At 31.7% G+C, this 19,606-nt stretch overlaps 2 protein-coding genes across 3 annotated transcripts; one reads left to right on the forward strand and one right to left on the reverse strand.

Moving 5' to 3' along the window:
* Positions 1-411: 411 nt before the first annotated feature.
* On the reverse strand, positions 412-5,201 carry LOC139482309 (caldesmon-like). The gene is made up of 6 exons (XM_071266112.1): positions 5,096-5,201; positions 3,308-4,188; positions 2,808-2,973; positions 2,334-2,443; positions 1,673-1,793; positions 412-873 (listed from the first exon to the last, which is right to left on the reverse strand). The coding sequence occupies exons 1-6, from the start codon at positions 5,118-5,120 to the stop codon at positions 548-550; spliced, it is 1,629 nt and encodes a 542-aa protein (XP_071122213.1). The 5' UTR covers positions 5,121-5,201; the 3' UTR covers positions 412-547.
* Positions 5,202-7,191: 1,990 nt separating this feature from the next.
* LOC139482310 (FGFR1 oncogene partner 2 homolog) lies at positions 7,192-17,976 on the forward strand. Of its 2 annotated transcripts, none has more exons than XM_071266114.1 (4): positions 7,192-7,260; positions 13,867-14,001; positions 14,517-14,771; positions 17,325-17,976. In XM_071266114.1, the coding sequence occupies exons 2-4, from the start codon at positions 13,867-13,869 to the stop codon at positions 17,628-17,630; spliced, it is 696 nt and encodes a 231-aa protein (XP_071122215.1). In that variant the 5' UTR covers positions 7,192-7,260; the 3' UTR covers positions 17,631-17,976. The 2 variants fall into 2 exon arrangements, with proteins under 2 accessions (XP_071122215.1, XP_071122214.1); XM_071266113.1 differs by having other exon boundaries at positions 7,241-7,332.
* Positions 17,977-19,606: the final 1,630 nt, after the last annotated feature.

The raw sequence follows: 19,606 nt of genomic DNA on the forward strand, positions 1-19,606 counted from the left end.
TAGTATATGTGTTTGTAAAAGGTATTATAATTTTTTAAGAAGGAACTTTTCAAATAAATATTTTTTTTCTATTCATCCACTTCAATCACATTTAATTAAATGAGGACATTTTCGATCTGTCTCTTGTTTCCTGTTTTCTGTTATCCGATATTTTGAAAAACGAGTGGGGTAATGTGTACATCACGACCACGAATTAGCGCGATAACCCGTGTATTCTTGATTAAAACATTTAAAAAAGAGACTAATGTGTTTTCTGAATGATGTGACCATTCTTCTAATTCTAATTTAATACAAGCCCAAGTATATCCGTTATTTGTATTTTTTTAGTTGTATTTTGATTTTAAATACAGAGACTATTTTTTAATATAGATATGCATAAACACCATGCAACCACTATAAAACAACACCAGGTTAAAACAAAACAAAATTTTAATAACAAAAATTATAATCAATAACTAAGTGAACAAACAAAAAAACAATTAACAAAGTGAACAAAAGAAAAAATAAACAAATAAATATGTGATAAAAAAATCCATAGCTCATTAAATCAAGAACAAACTGTATCCCTGTCTTCAGTATTCTGGCTACAGCAACAGCAGCAAAGTCGTTTGAACCATTTTCTTAAACGATGAAATCTACTTAAAGGGCGTGCATTAATAGAATCAATGTGTGTGCGAACTGGTTTGGTTGGTTCATTTAGCAGAAGTGTGTTAACTAATTCAGCGGCTCTATGACTGGTAGACTTTGATATTGTGGTCTCATGTGTTTCTTTCAATGGAGTAAAAAATGGCTTAAGTCTTGGTCTGGGTGGTTCCTCGATATCACTGAGTGTGAACCATTCACTGTTTGATGTTCTTGCTGTATCTGGTTGGTCTAAATCAAAGAAAAATTAGAAGAATTATTATAAGTTATAACATTAAGTTTTGTTGTATTTTTATTACCGGTAATACAAAGTTATAGTACCGATCCTTTATATACCACATGCAGGGCAAATGTTTCTGGATCAATAATACGCTAAAGACCAGAAGTTTGACAGGCGAAATGAAAATTTCAGATATCAAATTCAAAAAGATGAGCAACATAACAATCATTAGTTTTTTAATCTATATTGGTGCAACCATGATTTATTACGACGCATGCAATATTGATTTGATTTAATCGAGTCGTAAAACTAGTGATTATGTCCTTTTGGATGGAGGGTACCCTAATGTACTGACATTCCGTTTATAGCTGTGCTGCTTCATCAGATACGCTTGACGTATCTGTTGAAGCCGCTTGACATATCTGTTGAAGCATTTTTAGTATCATAATAGCCAATTACGGGTCTCCTTTCTGATCTTTCTATTTTGCTCAATAAACTGATTGAGAAAGGTTATAGTTAAACCACTATTGTTGTTATTAAAACTACATCTTTTAGTCTTGGAAGACAAATAATATAAAGTTGGATCCCCCTTTCTTTAAATATTCAATTTGCGCACCTCAAATTAATTGGTACTGTGTTTTCAAATTCCCATATCAGATTCAACAACAATAACAACAACAACAACAACAACAACAAACAAGAGGATGGGTGTTCTTGACAACTTGTATAACATAAACAAGAAGAACAACAACAACAACGAAAAAGACAAGTTATAAAGTGAAATAATTGTAGTTTGACTGAGGTTATTACCTTCATCTTCATCATGTTCATGGTCATCCTCTTTTTTATCGTTCAAAAATGTCAAATCTAGCTTCAATTCTTCTGGGTCTATCTGTTTAGCACTTAAATCAGCTGTCGTCGATTTGCTTCTCTGAAAATAAAAATAAATCAATTTAAATACTATTTTTCATCAAAATAAAATATCAATTGTGTTTTAAATGTAAAAAAAATGGTAAATTGTCAATGCCAAGGTAAGTAGACGCGTAATGCATATGAATAAACAGAGATGCGGGGTGTACGCAATAGTGAACAGAGATACGGGATATATACAGTAGTGGACAGAGACACGGGGTATATACAGTAGTGAACAGAGATACGTTGTATATACAGTATACGTAGTTAACAGAGATACGGGGTATATGCAATAGTGAACAGAGACACGGGGAATATACAGTAGTGAACAGGGATACGGGGTATATGCAATAGTGAACAGAGATACGGGGTATATGCAATAGTAAACAGAGATACGGGAAATATACAGTAGTGAACTGAGATACGGGATAATTAAAGCAGTGAAATGAGATACGGGATATGAACGACAATAAAATGAGATACGGGGTATACAACAATAAAAAAAGCTATAATCTAACTAGAAATATAATAATAAAATTGAGAATGAAAATATCTTTACCTTGAACATCCTGCTTACGAAGCGTCTAACGGAGCTTGTTCTCTTTACGTCATTGGTTCTGTCGGCCTCTAGTATTTCTGCATCACTTCTTGTTCTTATGCTGATGTGTCCTATCAAATATATTGTTATAGTTTTTAAAGTACTTCAGCCTTAGTATTTTAGTCACGTGTTCTGAAAGGATCTTAAAGCATAATATTAGTTATATGGTTGCGACTAGCCCTTTACCGTTTCAAAGAGAGAAATTAAAATCAAAAGAGGATCTGGTCGAATTCATATTTTCGGTCGAATCTCCTTTTGCTTTTACTTAGTACCCTTTGTTGATACGTATATAGGGAGTTGATGAAATTGTTTGTTCTAACAACTTTAAATTTGTATTAAGTTTCCTGGGGACTCATCTTGTCTGCTTATAGTTAGCTATAATACTATATAGTAGAGAGCATAATCAATCAATATCTTAAATTATTATAAACTTACTATTTTCTTTATTTTCTTCTGTATCTCTATGTTTTATGGCATGTGATAGTTCAAGTTTTCGCTGGAGATCTTTTTGTTCTTCGGTGAAAGCTTTCACTCTCTCGTGAAGTTTTGAGACTGAGGATTTCAGCATTATGTTGTATTCAGTATTGCTGCTACTTGGATACTATAAAATAAACAGCCCAATAATATAGCATTAATATTGTGTAATACACTAGTCATTTTCTTTTCTACAAAATCGAAACAAACTTTCGAGAAATCAAGTGAATATACCTAGTCATGAATAAACTTTTTAACAATTTACATACATTTTGTACATGTATTATAAAATCTAAAAACTTAACATTACCAACACCAACAATGACTGGATACGATCGCATAGAACAATTATATAATGATTCAAATTTAGGACTTCGTACCAATACATACTGATTTATTATTTTCATTATTTATTTATATTTTTTAAAAAGGATGCAACATTATAGTATATTTTTAAATACCAGATTGTAATGCTCTTTTGATGGACCTGGTACATATGAGGCCGATAATGGACTGACTGCAGGTTTATGAAAATCCTCAAACATCTTTCTGATCTGTTCCTGTCTTTTTTTCTCTCGTCTCTCCTCTCTTTCTTCTTTCCATATTTTCTCTCTTTCAAATGCTTCAACAAGTTTTTGTCGCTCTGCATCCCTAACCGATTGGAAGAACGCTACACGGTCCTTCTCACTAGCTGTTTCTTCTGTTAGTGCCTCTGTTTCGACCTGATTGTTCAAAATCTCCTCTGTAATAATTATCTTTGGTTTGGCTTGAACGTCCCGATTCTCTACTTTGTCGACTTGTGTGTTCAGTGTTGACATAAGTCTATCAAGCTCTTTAAGTCTGGCTTCTCCAAAGAAAGCAATTATTTCCTCATCACTAGCTGTTTCTGTGTTCTCTGCTTCAGCATTTTGTTCTTTCACTGTTGCAGTAAGTCTCTCAAACTCTTTGATTCTGGCATTTCCAAAGAAAGCAATTCTTTCCTCTTCACTCGCTGTTTCTGTGTTCTCTGCTTCAGCGTTTTGTTCTTTCATTGTTGCAGTAAGTCTCTCCAACTCTTTGGTTCTGGCACCTCCAAAGAAAGCAATTCTTTCCTCTTCACTCGCTGTTTCTGTGTTCTTTGCTTCAGCATTTTGTTCTGTCATTGTTGCAGTAAGTCTCTCAAACTCTTTGGTTCTGGCATTTCCAAAGAAAGCTTCTCTTTCCTCTTCACTTGCTGTGTCTGTGTCCATTGCTTGTTGAACTGACACTGCATCTGATTCTGTTTCGCTGCAAGCAGCATGCAATACAGATAAGATAAATCCGCTCAAGTTGCGTTCAAAGATCGCGTTATCTTCATTCATACCTGAAAATGGCACAACGATATATTAAAGGCCAGGCTGACGGCAAAAAAAAAACCACCATATTATAACACAACTGATTGTCCCATGTCAATTGACAAGGTTCGTTTATCCAAGTCGGCTTATCCAAACAAAATTTCAGTTTAATTTTATATTCCATATTTCCAGCTTTTCCGTAATAGTATATCAGAAAATTTTCCACTTCATTTATTCTTATAAGAATAAATGAAGTGGAATATATATATATATATATATACAGAAGTATCTATGAAAGCGTGTTTGATGGTGCCGAGTAGGAATTCTTAACCGCCAAACTTTAAATCACCGCTAAGTTCCGTTTTTTTTAATTTATATTTTTTCATTGTTAACGTCAAAAATGGAAATAATTTGAGCCTAATAACTTGTTTTGCCCTAAATCAAGAGTAAGGCCTTAATTATGTAAGACGCTTAAAACTTTCCTGAAATACCAACTAAGATCATATTCTTTTTAATGCCACTTATTTATAATACTAGTAATTGTAAAGGTTTTTCACATCTCCATAAAACATTAAATGCAAAACTAAATCGTCATATACAGTATCGTATTACTAAAAGTAAAAAGCCGCGTAGACGGCCGAGGTGAAAATGGGGAAAGGGTGTTCAACCATATGAATAAATATATAGTTTAACGCTGATATTTTCCTACCGTATGCGCAAAGCTGAAGCGCACACAAACAAACCATACATTTGAAACCAATCGTTATATAGAAGTACATATTTTGAAGCACGAACAATCGAAAGCTGTTGAATGCATCTTGTGACATTCGCAATCATTACAAGTTTCGATTGCATATATCAAAAAAGATATATTCCAAAAAGACGCAGTTGACATGCAATAATAAAATTTCTAAAATAAGAATAACTAATACTTACTAAAATCTTTAATTTCCTTATTCATCTTCTAGATAATACGTAATTCTTTCTTTTTTCCTCCTCGTTCTCTTTGCATAAAATAAATATAAACTGTTTCGCTCGACAACAACGTTGCTACTGAAGATATTATGACGTCCGACGTCAATCGAAGTCGTCACTAATTTCCTCCTTACTTCGCGACGGAAAGAAACGCTAAATGTAAATATAATCCGCGATGATGTATATATTCCATTAATTTTAATGCAGTTTTGAAAATTGTAAGCGAGGAAAGCGTAAAAAATATATAAATTATAAATTAAAAGCAGTCATGATATTACGATTAATTTTTTTGAAAAATCGGACGATCATTTCTGAGTTATCGCTCTTTGGATGTCAATAGTCAGCGAATTGCGCCATGTTTTGATCGGTTTCTTCAAAACTATTATGATCTTGAAAACAATTTGATTATCATTAAGACAACCTCACTCATATATCAAATTGACAGAAATTGTAAATATACCCGTTAAAGATGTTATTGACCATTGTGAATAATAATCTTGAATAGAGATCTATTTTCTCTTTTTGCGGTGTTTGTTAAAATTTTGAAAAAAAAACAATAGATAGATTCTCAAACCCCTAAAAACCATTCGCTAGATTTATAGGATATACAAATAACTTGATGTGGTCGGAATCTTCAGTAGCCTCAGTATATGAATTATTGCCTTTCATTGCTGATTTGACACATTTTTTGCATTTTTGCGATAACTTTTGTAGAAATTAACTACTCCAAATTCTCCACCTCGATCTCCATGAAAATCTACAATTGATAAAGTTATGGATTGTTTTTTTTGTTTTTTTTTGTTTTTTAATTTTGTAATATTTGCAAAGAATTACAAGAGTGCACACGCTGAAATGTCTCGCCTTCTTTACTTACCATTGATTTTATGTTGAAAGGCATAAATATAAAGCTTTATCCTGCAATTAGCCTACTATTGTACAAATAACAGGTATACAAATTCATTTTTGCTTTATTTGTACATGTACAGATGACACCTACAAGTTGGACGTTTAAACAAAATAAGCATTCAATACACCAAACATATTAGACTTATTGCTTAAAGTATCTGATATATGGACTTGACCACAAAAACTTAACCGTGGTCACTGATCCATGAAATGAGGTCAAGGTAAAATGAAAACTGTCAGACGGTCATGAAGACCTTGTTAGGTACGCACATACTAGTATATAAGAATTGTCATAATGTCATTTGTTATAATTAAATCACCAATGAATTTATTTCAGCAGAAAACAATAAGAACCTGAGGGAGCAACCATTTAGCTTTAAAGGGGGGGGGGGGGGACATGTTTTTAGTTTGAGTCAGATTTTTTCTCTCACGCCAAGCGCTTTGCCGCTATCAATCAAAGTTCAAAATTTAACACTAGAAGGTATGGTGAAAATCTGGATTCAGAATACTATCTTAAGTCCTCTGCTTGAATAGAATACTGAATATTTTTTCATCAATTTGGGAAACAGAATATTTGTTTACGAAAAAAAAAATTAGCACCCTCCGGCCTTTTGAAGTTCAATGGTCGTTCCCTAAACATATTCCACTTAAACCTGGGAATATATATATATATATATAAGTTCTCGATTTGAACTTAATATTTTTCATACTACCATGATCTACCATGTCTATATGTAATAATGAAATGCACTTTTCTTTTTTCATTGACAATACAAACTTTTTACATGTTTACTTTAAATTATAATTTTAAAAATTAAATTATGAAAATTTACATAGACTCGATTAATTATGAGTGGAATTGACCTTTTATATAGCTAACAATATATACGGCCAGAGATATATGTCTCTGTCTGAGACATATGTCTCTGTCTGAGACATATATGTCTCTGTCTGAGACATATGTCTCTGTCTCTGATACGGCTTTATAGGATGACCAACAAAACTGTTATTGAAATTTTCCAGTGGGATCCTTTATAGTGCGCTAGAAGCTGATTGCATTTAAAAATATATTTGTGTTTCTATTTTACAACGTTTTAACAGAAATCAGTATAATGAAGTGTATCTCATCTGATTTAAAAATTTAATAATATCGGGATCGTATACTAAGGTTTTATGATGTCCTATGACTAAGATCAACTTCCTGTTTATTTTGACAGAAGGTAAAAAAAAATATGTTTTGAAAACAACTTATTCAATCACAACTCTCACGCAATTTACTTGCAACATTTTAGGTAATTGTCGAAACTCTGAAATTTATTTTTCTTCAGAGATACTTGCACTTTAGAGTTGGCCACTATTCAAAATTGTCATTGCCATTTGCATTGGTTTTGGCACAGGGGCTTGTTTAGTGGGTCTGACGAGGTTTTACTGTCAATGGCGATCGCTATCCTATATAAAAAACCAAGTATATTAAAGTTAGATATACTGTTCCCAGGTTTGGGCTTGGGTTACCATACATTGATAGCCCAAAAGAAATCACTAGCCTGCATTTCTTAACAAATATCGTTTCATAGCTCTGTCAACTGCCAGACTACTTTTGTGTATTGAACTTTCATGACCTTGCCTTGGAATGTGTATTGCAGTAGCATTTCAACAAGTCTGCTGGAAGTTATTGAAATGCTTGACAATACACCTTATCGCTAATCCCGGCTGACCCGGCCGCTTGAACTGGTCCGAGTACACAGTTATCGTCCTTTGATTTTCGTTGTCCACGAATATAGTCCTTAATGTGGACAGTGTGTTACTTGCCAATTTATGTTATACCCCTTCCAAATTTAATTCTCCATGTTTTATGCCTCATATAGCAAGTTGGGGGGTGAAATGACACTGTAAAAAAATTTGGGTCATAAATATTTAGGTAAAGTAGTGATAAGGTCCAGCTGAAAAAGGTCAAAAATTAGCACTTCGGAAGCTGTCAAAAGATTTCAAGACCCCCTTAACACAAAATTGTCCATATTTTGACTTAGAGCTGATGAAGTTTTCTATAATTTTGATATAATTTGTCCCAAAAGTAGTACAACACACTGTAAAAATGTTATTGAGAAAGCGCAGGTGAGATTTTTTTTATTTACATTTATTGTCTAAAAGAAATGCACTACGAAATAACTGTGTACTCGGACCTAAGAGGTGAAATCAGGAAATATAGAATCTGTACTTTGGCAACTTCCCTGAATGATCTGATGGTGTCAATTTGTCAAATAGCATAAAACTAAAGGATTTAAACTTTTATTTGATAGAATTTCTGCAAAAATTACCAATTTTGGCATTATATGGTCAAAATAAGCATTTCATAGCTTTTTCAATTTTGATGCATAAGTGGCATTTTGACTTTCTATCTGACATGTTTTCATGTGTCAATTTTTGTGTTTCTATGCTTTAATCCAGTTGTATTACTCATTTGTGAACTCTGAATCTACAGAAAAGAAGATTATCTCAGACAATATGAGCAAAGTGTGTTGTATAAATGACCCTCATCTAACGCCCTGTTTGGATCAAGTTAAATGTGAGGAGCATGGTACATAAAAGTTGAAGTCCATAATAAAGACCTCACTAAAATTGTATAAAAAGCATTTAACAATGTCTTTTGTACCTGTTTCATTTCACATAATATCTTTCTTTACCTCTGTAGGATACCATGTGGTTCAAATATAAGCCTGTTGAGACTAAAATTGATGCAAGTATTTCACTAAAAAGTGAAAAATCTTTGTATCAGACCATACTGTCTGCTCAAAAAGTTGAATGTAATAGGCTTTTTGTGCTCAGATTTATTGTATCATGTCACCTGAGTATAGAAATGATAGAAAAGACACAATTTTTTATTTCCTATAGCTTCAATATGCATTTTTAAATGTAAATATGTGCTACGGCCTAAATTGACCCTAAATTATTTTTAGTCATACTTGGCCTAAGACCCTTTTAAACTAATATGATATGTTATTTGTAAGTTTTCTTTCCATTTAAAGTACATTAAGTACATATGTAAGGATAATTTATAATCAAAATGCTTCACAAATTTAAAATTGCTGGAAAATATTACATCTTCATGTAAGGCTCCCCTTCATTAGAAAACCTCCATTTTTAGGCACAGGCTCATATAAATTTGACTTTTGAAAAATTATGCTAAGTCTGATATATAAAATGAGTACTGAATTGCTTTAAATACATGATGTATTATATATTAAGGCATTTTAAAAGTATTTTTTTGCAATTTTTTAATTTTAAAAGCCCCAAATGTTGATAGTTGAAATTTCTCAATTTTAACGTCCAAATTTAACACGTAAAGTTGAATATAGAATTAATCATAGTGTCTATAATATATATCCTATTGCTATGAAACTTTGTAAGCAGTCTTATAATATATTAGGCTTTTGTCATACCAAGTTTTATAAAGATTGGGCAACTTTTTCTATCCTATTAGGTCCGAGTACACAGTTATCGTCCTTTGATTTTCGTTGTCCACGAATATAGTCCTTAATGTGGACAGTGTGTTACTTGCCAATTTATGTTATACCCCTTCCAAATTTAATTCTCCATGTTTTATGCCTCATATAGCAAGTTGGGGGGTGAAATGACACTGTAAAAAAATTTGGGTCATAAATATTTAGGTAAAGTAGTGATAAGGTCCAGCTGAAAAAGGTCAAAAATTAGCACTTCGGAAGCTGTCAAAAGATTTCAAGACCCCCTTAACACAAAATTGTCCATATTTTGACTTAGAGCTGATGAAGTTTTCTATAATTTTGATATAATTTGTCCCAAAAGTAGTACAACACACTGTAAAAATGTTATTGAGAAAGCGCAGGTGAGATTTTTTTTATTTACATTTATTGTCTAAAAGAAATGCACTACGAAATAACTGTGTACTCGGACCAACTTGTGACACATACAACAATCACTTTTTATTGTGGGGTCAGATATTTTGTTTTACAGACATCAAAATTTTACAGGAACCTGTGTGATATCCAGTAAATGCAGTAATGGTGGACAAATAGCGATAAGGTGTAATTACTAATATTTGTATATTCGAAGACATACTGGACATTTTATAGAGGGGATCAACCTACATTCCAACATATCCTTGTGTATTGTATTTTCCACCTACCAAAATATTTCTCTGCCATTGTCTGCTGAAATATTTGTTTTTGTTCTTCAACTTTAATTAATTTTAATTTGCATCAACCAAATGCTATGAAACTTATTCACAATGCTAAGGCCACGGTTTTTTAATTTGTTTGTTTACGGATTTTCTCCATGAAAAAGTCGGGTCGGTCGGTCGGGAAAAAATAAAAAAAATATCTTTCAAGACAGAAAACTGATATGCAAAATAAATATATATTTCACCTTTCTAATAATATGTTTGTTATCCTATTTTGTCATCATTTCTTAAATTTTAGTTTAATGAAATATTATTGCTCAGTTGTAATAAAAATTGCATGACATTGCCTAATAATTTTCCGAAAAAAAGGGGGTGCACGGACAAAGACGTAATTAAATTTCATAAAGGAAGACAAATTCACATAGCTCTTAATCAATTCCAGAAAACTTGGTGAATAATGATCTTCAAGAACGAAAACTTATAAAGAAATAAATGTAAAAGCGTGGTAAGAAAATAATTTTCAACACACGCGTCAAAAACGTAATAGACTCGTCCACTGGAAAAAACGAGAATATCGGGTTAATCTGTTGTCACGCATTCCCGTTTTTATCCAAATGGACGAAATTTTTTTATTATCTATGAAACAAGAAAATTTTAAATGATCTGTTAATATTCAGTACTTTAACTTGATGTCCTGAACTTCCACCTGTCCACATTTGGACAAGTCTATTTCTATGAGAAGATGCATCTTACGGACTGTTGACAAATAAGAGAAACGAACTTATTGTGTAATTGGTTTTAAACAAGGGTTTCGTTCCACAAAAATATTTCTCCAAACGACATGTCAAGGTCATTAATAATCGATTTTTCTATTTTTAGAAACGTAAACTGGAAGTTTCATTTTTTCACAACAGAAAGTGTTATCAATTCTGTTAGTGATTAATGCATTTCATTTATAAAAAAAGGATAATTTATTTATTTTTCAGGGATAATGCATTTGTTAGGGTCGGTGGGAATGAAAAAGCATGAAAAGTCAATTTTATTTTTATTCTGGAAATAGGCAAAATCAGGTCGGCGGATCCGTAAACCAACAAATTAAAAAATCCTGGCCTAATTAACAAAAAGCGCAGATCAAGTTTGAAATTTGTAGGCCTTATTTTGACTGTATGCCCTTTATAAATGAAAAAAATGCTGAATTTTTTGTTTCTGTTTCCTAACTTAAGTAATGTACATGTAAGTTGCATTGACTAAATGTTATAAAACTTATCATGCATATTACAACAAAACTCAGTCGGAATACAAATTTGGGTATTGCCACATTTACAGTTCTTGAGTTACAAAATTTATGTATGTCCCTTTATAACTTCACATGCAAGCGCGGGCATCATCTGTGACCCATGGACTTGGAAATTGTTAAAGCAACAAACATGACAAAGGCTGAAAGAGGTTATTGTTTGTAATTGATACATATACAAACTACAATGTATATATATAAGTTAAATTCATACAAGTTAATGGGATAACCAATTAAAAAATATTAATATTATAATTGAGAAAACATCAAACTGAAAGCCAACTGATTATTGTCAATGTGCATTCTTGATGTTAATAACATATAATGTACATTTTAAATAATGTATGAACATGATGAAATGACCCTCTACAATTGTAAATTTGCAAACAATTATTCTCAAATAAAAATGAAAGAAAAAAGGTGAAAATAGACATGATAGAATCATGAGAATTAGGGCCAATTTTACCAGAGGCCAAGTTTACTTTTTTACAGCTATGCTTTGATTTGTACCCCATAACACATACAATGTAGTCACTACTAGTCAGCTATAAATGGCCCCAAAATGACAATGTAAAACAATTCAAACGAGATAAGTAACGACCTTAATATTTATCTTCAAAAAATGAACAAACTAAAAACAAATATGTAACACATAAACAAACGACAACCACTGAATTACAGGCTCCTGACTTGAGACAGGCACATACATTGTACATATATATAATGTGGTGGGATCTTAACCCTCCCCCTAACCTGGGACAGTGGTATAACAGTACAACATTAGAATGAACTATAAAAATCAGTTGATAAAGGCTTAACTCATCAGATGGACCATTTGATTACTAGCACAAAGGTTCCTGGTTTGGATGTCTGTTCTGGTGAGAAAATTTCAGGAACTGAATTTTCAGCTCTCATGACACCAATCAATTCCAATTGCAAGTATGGCCTTGTGCAACAATAATCATCCATCAGAAGAGGATAAATGGATAACCCGTGTTAAAAGAAAGTCATACATGTATCTGTTGCACTTATTTTCTGGATTCCTGCATTTGTGTGAAAATGAATTTAATGATATATACAATGTATCAATTTTATTTGGCAATCGCCAATGGCAGTCAGCAGGGTTAAAGAACATCAGTTGTTCGACCTGTTTGTCAAATGCGTTTTGTTTAAATATACTTTTTCACTTTTTTTGGTCTTTTGAAAAATGTTGTTTGTGCTATACATAGACCCTTCTACAACGAAATTTGATTTACATGCACACGTATAAAAATTGCGGTTTTTATCTGACACAATCATAGGTTTGAACGTACAAATGTAGTTTTCAATTTAGACTTGTACATGTTGTATATATTTGCGAAAGCAAATTTACAGATCTAACATTGTTGGGTTGATGTTTAGACTAGTTGTTACGTATATATATATACTACATATACATACATGTAAAAGGGTCTAAATACAGCACAAACAAAATTTTCCAAAAGACCAAAAAAGTGAAAAAGTATATGTTTAAACAAAACGCATTTGACTAACCATGCTAACAGGTTGAACAACTGAAATAAAATTGATCATGAGATGTAACAAAATGGCCAATAGCAGTCAGCAGGGTTAAAGAACATCAGTTGTTCAACCTGTTAATCAAATACGTTTTGTTTAAATATACTTTTTCACTTTTTTGGTCTTTTGGAAAATGTTGTTTGTGCTGTATTTAGACCCTTCTCCAAAGAAATTTATTTTACATGCACACGTATAAAATTTGCGGTTTTTATCCAAACGCAATCATAGGTTTAAACGTAGTTTTCAATTTAGACTTGATTATATATATACATGAACATGTATATACAACTCATCTAAAACATCAACCTAACAATGTTAGATCTGTAAATTTGCTTTCGCAAAAGCCGAATTTTTTGTGAAAGCAAAAGTACAGATCTAACATTGTTAGGTTGATGTTTAGACGAGTTGTATATACATAATGTATACAGCCATGTATCACCATCACTGCTGGTGATCCGATGGATAAATCTGTTGTAGAGCAATGTAGAGTTAACGTTGTCACTGGCTCAGACATGTATAGCATGTATAGTGTGATTTCCTACATGAAATTTCCCTAACCTGTCCACTATCATGATTATCATGACCATATATATGATACTGAACCATAGAAATATAAAAAAAAAATATGATTATGATTAAAACATTGAACATATAGAATAAACAGTCTGTCATGTCTGTAAAGTACAAAAATATGTAGGCTAGAAATGCTAAAAACATCATTATAATCATTAATATTAACATTACTGGCATATTTGTAAGATCAATATATATTAATGCTGTAATTGAAATTAAAATATCAACATAGTTATTTTTTTTTTGTAGATGGCTCTTAATTTTGAGAAGTTACTGAATGATGCCAAGATTTTAGTAACTCGGTTGAAGACCCATGACAGCTCAGCAGATGTCATAATTGCCCAAACACAAACTCTTCACAATAGAATAGACTCAATGAAACAGGTATACACAATGTTCCTAGTACTATACATTATACATATAAGACTTTGAATGATTGTAATAAGATACATGTAGCTATACAAACACCAAAAAGACAAGTGGCAAATTAAAGTCTAACGTTACTGATCACCTTCATTTTGGAAGTAACACATTTTCTGATTGGCTGAAAGTTTTTTGTCTATATGTAACATTGAGTATTTACTGATATGTAATTACATTGATTATTGATTATTACCTTTTCTAAAAATAAATTCTACCACTCATTAGTTAAGGTCATACCTGTCAACTGACCTGGATTCTGCGGGTGTGACCCGAGATTTTAAGGTTACTGCGTAATTATCTGATTTCCATGCACCCGTCTTGGGTGACACTATGAGAGCAAGGACTTGAGTATGTGTTTTCCTATAGTGTTTTATATGCTTTATGTTTCTCAATGATAACTTCATAAGTTGTATACTTCATATTCTAAATCATAAAGAAAAACTTTATTTTAAAACTTTGTCTGTTTTTTTTCTCAGTATCAAGATGACATAAACGAACTGAACGAGATTGCTCGTCACAGACCCCGTTCTACATTAGTGTTAGGAATAGCACAAGAAAATCGTCAGATCAGAGAACTTCAACAAGAGAACAAAGAACTATGTCTGTCACTAGAAGAACATCAGTCAGCATTAGAACTTATCATGCAGAAATATCGAGAACAAATAATGAAACTGTTACAAAGCAACAGAGTAGAAAAATCAATTAAAACGAGACAGGACCAGAAAAATAGGGTAAGATGTTATTCATACATAGTGGTTAAGCTTAGGATATGATTTACCGCTGCTCAGTTCACACACAGTGGTTTACTTTAGGATATAATTTACTGCTGCTCAGTTCACACACAGTGGTTTACTTTAGGATATAATTTACCGCTGCTCAGTTCACACACAGTGGTTTACTTTAGGATATAATTTACCGCTGCTCAGTTCACACACAGTGGTTTACTTTAGGATATAATTTACCGCTGCTCAGTTCACACACAGTGGTTTACTTTAGGATATAATTTACCACTGCTCAGTTCACACACAGTGGTTTACTTTAGGATGTGATTTACTGCTACCCACTTCATCTTTGTCAGATGATTACAAGGATGTACAAATGTCCAAAATTTGTTATTTATCATAAATTTGTCATTTGAACTCTTGTGGATAGTGGTCTCATCATGCTCATTGGCAATCATACCATATTTCCTTATTTTTGATATTTTTCAACTTCTTGCCCAAATAGGTACAAATATTTCTATAAGGGCCAAGTCAAATAAAGATTTTTGTATCTATATAGATATATATAGGAAGATGTGGTATGAGTGCCAATGAGAAAGCTCACCATCCAAGTCACAATTATAAAAGTAAACCATTATAAGACTTAGGACAGGTCCAGGACAAATAGAGGCTGTAATGAACAAGAATTTTGAAAAAAATGGAAATGCTTAAAGTTAAAGTCTTGCGATCATAAAATAATACCTTTGTTAACTGTATTTTAATGTACTGTAAATTCAGGAATTTATTTTTGAAGCAGGGATGATTCCAGGTGTTTTCAAATGGGTCCCTTGAACATCAAATTGAGAATTTTTATTCTATTTGGGAATTTTTTAAGCATAACATCTAAGACGGTCGAAATAACATTATTTTCCTGTAAAAACGGAAAATGTATATTATTAAGTTTAACCTGTACACTGATGTTCATGTAAGTTGTAACATTTTGAATAATTCTGGATGGGCTACTGTTATTACATGAATGTCATTGAACATGATGCACTAGGGCCTAAATTAAAATATTGTTTGTTTCCCCAATCCTGACCCTGCCAAGCCAGGTGTGGGCAGGTAGGTAGGAAAATAATTTTATTTTTCCAAAAAGCTTGAATATTAATTTTCGGACAAGTGGCTAGCCTGATAATCCAAAATGAATAAAATAATATTTGACTTGGTTTTGACAATAAAATTTTAAGAGTAGCAACATTTTTGCAGGGTCGGTCGGGATTGGGGAGACAAACAATATTTTATTTTAGGCCTAGTCTTAGCTATAGTTACCTAGGCCTATTACAAAAACATATATTCCAGCTAACATAAACCACTGAAAAAAATCATTCATCTGGTATTTTTTCAACAGCAGGTCATCTCCACAAATTTACCTTGATTCAAATGGATTTTAAATTGAACTGGTCAATTTTCGAATTCAGATTACAAAAGTTTATGTACTTAATTGATAAGATATTTAAAGCATTGAACCAGTGTTCTTTAAAATCATTTGAATCATCTTCAAAACTTTTGAAATAGTTCCATAATGATGACATCGTATTTCATGAATGGTCTATCATCAGTATTATTTTCAAAAATCACTCAAACTTTTGTCTTTTGAGGAAATAATTTCTTTTACAAAACAAGTTTTCATCATATTATATAACCGGCTCTGCTGGGTGATCTGCTTTTACGCGATCGGCGCCCATTAACATTTATCCATCAATGTTATATCAAAATTTGAATTTGCATTCTGCCGAGGTCTGCTTTGAGACCCATTTTTATCAACCTGCTGGGAAATCAATTGAAATCGGCTGCTTAAATTGTTTGCCACATGTTGACATAATTAAATCGTTTTTAATTTAATGCGATCATAAACAGCATTCTTATCTGGATTTTAACGTTTTGAAAACAAACTATGGAAAACTATAGTTGCCTTAATCAGTGACAGAAATTTTTCCGGAAATATCGATTTTTATTTTATTTTCCTGAATTCCCAGTTTCATGTACATTTTTTTGGGGCCGCTGCCCAATTTAAGGGCCGCTAAGCGGCCCTAAACTATATAGTGGAATCATCCCTGTGAAGAATGAACAGAAATATGAGTTTAATAATTGATCATAATTACGATTTTAGGAAAAGCTTCATTCGGATACACAATAATACATGTTATATAAGATATCAAAAATCAAGTTCTAATTATCGTGTGTTAGTCATACTCAAGGAGTCGCATTACATGTATCTGCAGTAATAGAAATAATTTCTGAATTTACAGTATAAAAATGTTAGAAGATGATGTATGATTGCCAAAGAGACAACTTTCAACCTGAGACAAAAGAATGAGGAACTGAAAAATTATAGGGATACTGTGCAGCCATCAACAATGAGCAAAACCAATACTATTATTATAGTAAGCTGTAAAAGGCAGACAGGACATAATATTTTGCTCAAAACAACAAACGAAAAACAAATCAGCCAGCGACCAAAAAATACTAAATTAGAGGCTTCTTATTCATGTTATTTAACTTGTTTAAATTAAATTTTTTCAGGAAATAGAACAACTTATTGACAAAATTAGTGAAATGGCTGCAGTGATGCAAAAAGCTGCTTCAGTCGATGATCAGTTGTCTGCCCATGATCATGAAAAACTGACTCAACTTCAGCTAGAAAATAATGGATTACGGGAAATATTAGAAGTATGCACAACAGCAAAACAAAAAATTTTGGACAATGTTAAAGCAACTGATTCTGATGATAAGTCAGCCCAAACAGACCAAAGTTCTGATCAGAGCTTTGAAAGTTTGGACAGCCAAGGAGAAAATGAGCCAGTCAACAAAGCTTCAGAAAATGATTAAAGTTTTAAAACTTCTAAAAGAAGAGAGACAGAAAATTTTGTGTCATTACATGTGATGATTTTGTTTTAATAATATAAGCATACATTTATTAACAAAAGTTATTAGCTGTATTGTGTAACTTTATTAACAAATGATATCAGCTGTTTTAAACTGATATTGTATATACCGGTACTATAGATAAGTTAATGGAAAAGTTTGATGCTTATTCATGTATTTACATATAACTCAAAAAAGAAACTTTATCATCATACCGGGTACACTATAACCATTGATAACTTTCACTTGTGAAAAAATTGTGAGTTTGATGAAGAAAGATCTTTACCTTAGAAAAATAAAATGAAATCCACTACAATTTGTTTCAATTTGATTCTAAGCATGTCTGTGAAAGGTATTATACTGTTGAATGTTAACTTGTTCATATTGTTTAAAAGATTCTTCCACTACAATGAAAGAGAAACACATGTTTTGCTTGATTTTTGGAAAGATTGGAACTTGCTCTAAATCTTTCCTTAGACACTGGCCTCCCTAACAACACGATAGGTTAGCTACTATTACTGTATGTATTCACACTGAAATATAGTTCCCTATGTTTCTCATGTATGTGCACATAATACACATATAAACTGTGAAAAATTGGTATATTTTTGGAGCAGTTCATTCAAGAATATATATGTAATTAAGGTGTGTTGATGTGCAGGCTTTTTTAAGCATTTTGATTAGGTAATTTAGTATTGATACAATATATACTAGTATGATTGACAACTGTTATTATCACCAAATAATCAGGGACAAGGTGGACCTTAAATTCCATAAATTACAATGCCTCACCTCCTAAACTGTCAATCAAATTGACCACATTACTGATCAACATCAGTGTTACACAATTGTAAACATCCAATAAACATCTCAATACACAAATATTTGACCTCATAATTGAATACACATATTAGATGTCTGATATATAAGGATGATAGATTTATTTATTTGCCTATTACTTTTGATCTACATTACATAAAATGATTCTGTAAATTATGTCTGAAAGATAAATGATTAATTAAGAATTAACAAGATCTTTAAAAAAAAATGAGATATAAATATGAATATATAAAAGATATTCAAGTTAGGCTTATAATTTACTTGATACATTTCCAATAATCATCTGTAATAAATCAACAAATTAGGTTAGTTCACTTTTTTTTATTATCAGAAATTGGCTTGAAACAGTTTTAAAATTTTAAACTTTTTTTTTTTATAACAAACCATTTTGGATAAATTTATTCCCCATCAATCATTATGTCTATTTTATCCATTTGAATTTTTATAAGAAGTGAATATATATTTTTGCTATCAAGAAAAATCTGCATTTCAATAAACATAGTTTTTTATTTGTTTAATTTGAAAAAGTACATTTTCAATGCTCTGTGCTGAATAATTAATTTATAAATTGATCAAAAGGCATTCTACAACTTGTAATCTTCAATATCATATAACCTATCATATGTTTCAACAAACAAAATGCCTGAAAACAACATTTTTAGATTATATTTGTTGACACTTTAAAGTTCTTAGCTGTTGGTCTAGAACTTATATCTTACAAGGAATTGGTAACTTTTACTAGAATAATTTTTGATTTGCATTTTTTTTTAAATATGTTCAAAACAGGTAACATTATTTGGATAAGATATAAACTGTAGTTTAAATAGAATTGTGAAAATTAAGAGACTCATATTATATAATTTGAGCTCATTTTATCTTCATACTGGAAAAGCACTTTTATTCCTGCTAGAACCCTGCTGTTTATGCAATTTTCAGCAATACTGTTTTATTAATGTTCTTTTGTGCTCACCATACCTTTATATGAAATTATTCAAACTACTCTCCCAATCTTTCCACAGGTGCTATCCAGCACTTTGATTATGATTTTTGTCTCGCCTTGACAGAGTCAAAAAGTGAGACGTATGTATGTTGTTTCCAGA

This window comes from Mytilus edulis, chromosome 7 (assembly GCF_963676685.1).
Source record: "Mytilus edulis chromosome 7, xbMytEdul2.2, whole genome shotgun sequence".
Taxonomy (NCBI): domain Eukaryota; kingdom Metazoa; phylum Mollusca; class Bivalvia; order Mytilida; family Mytilidae; genus Mytilus; species Mytilus edulis.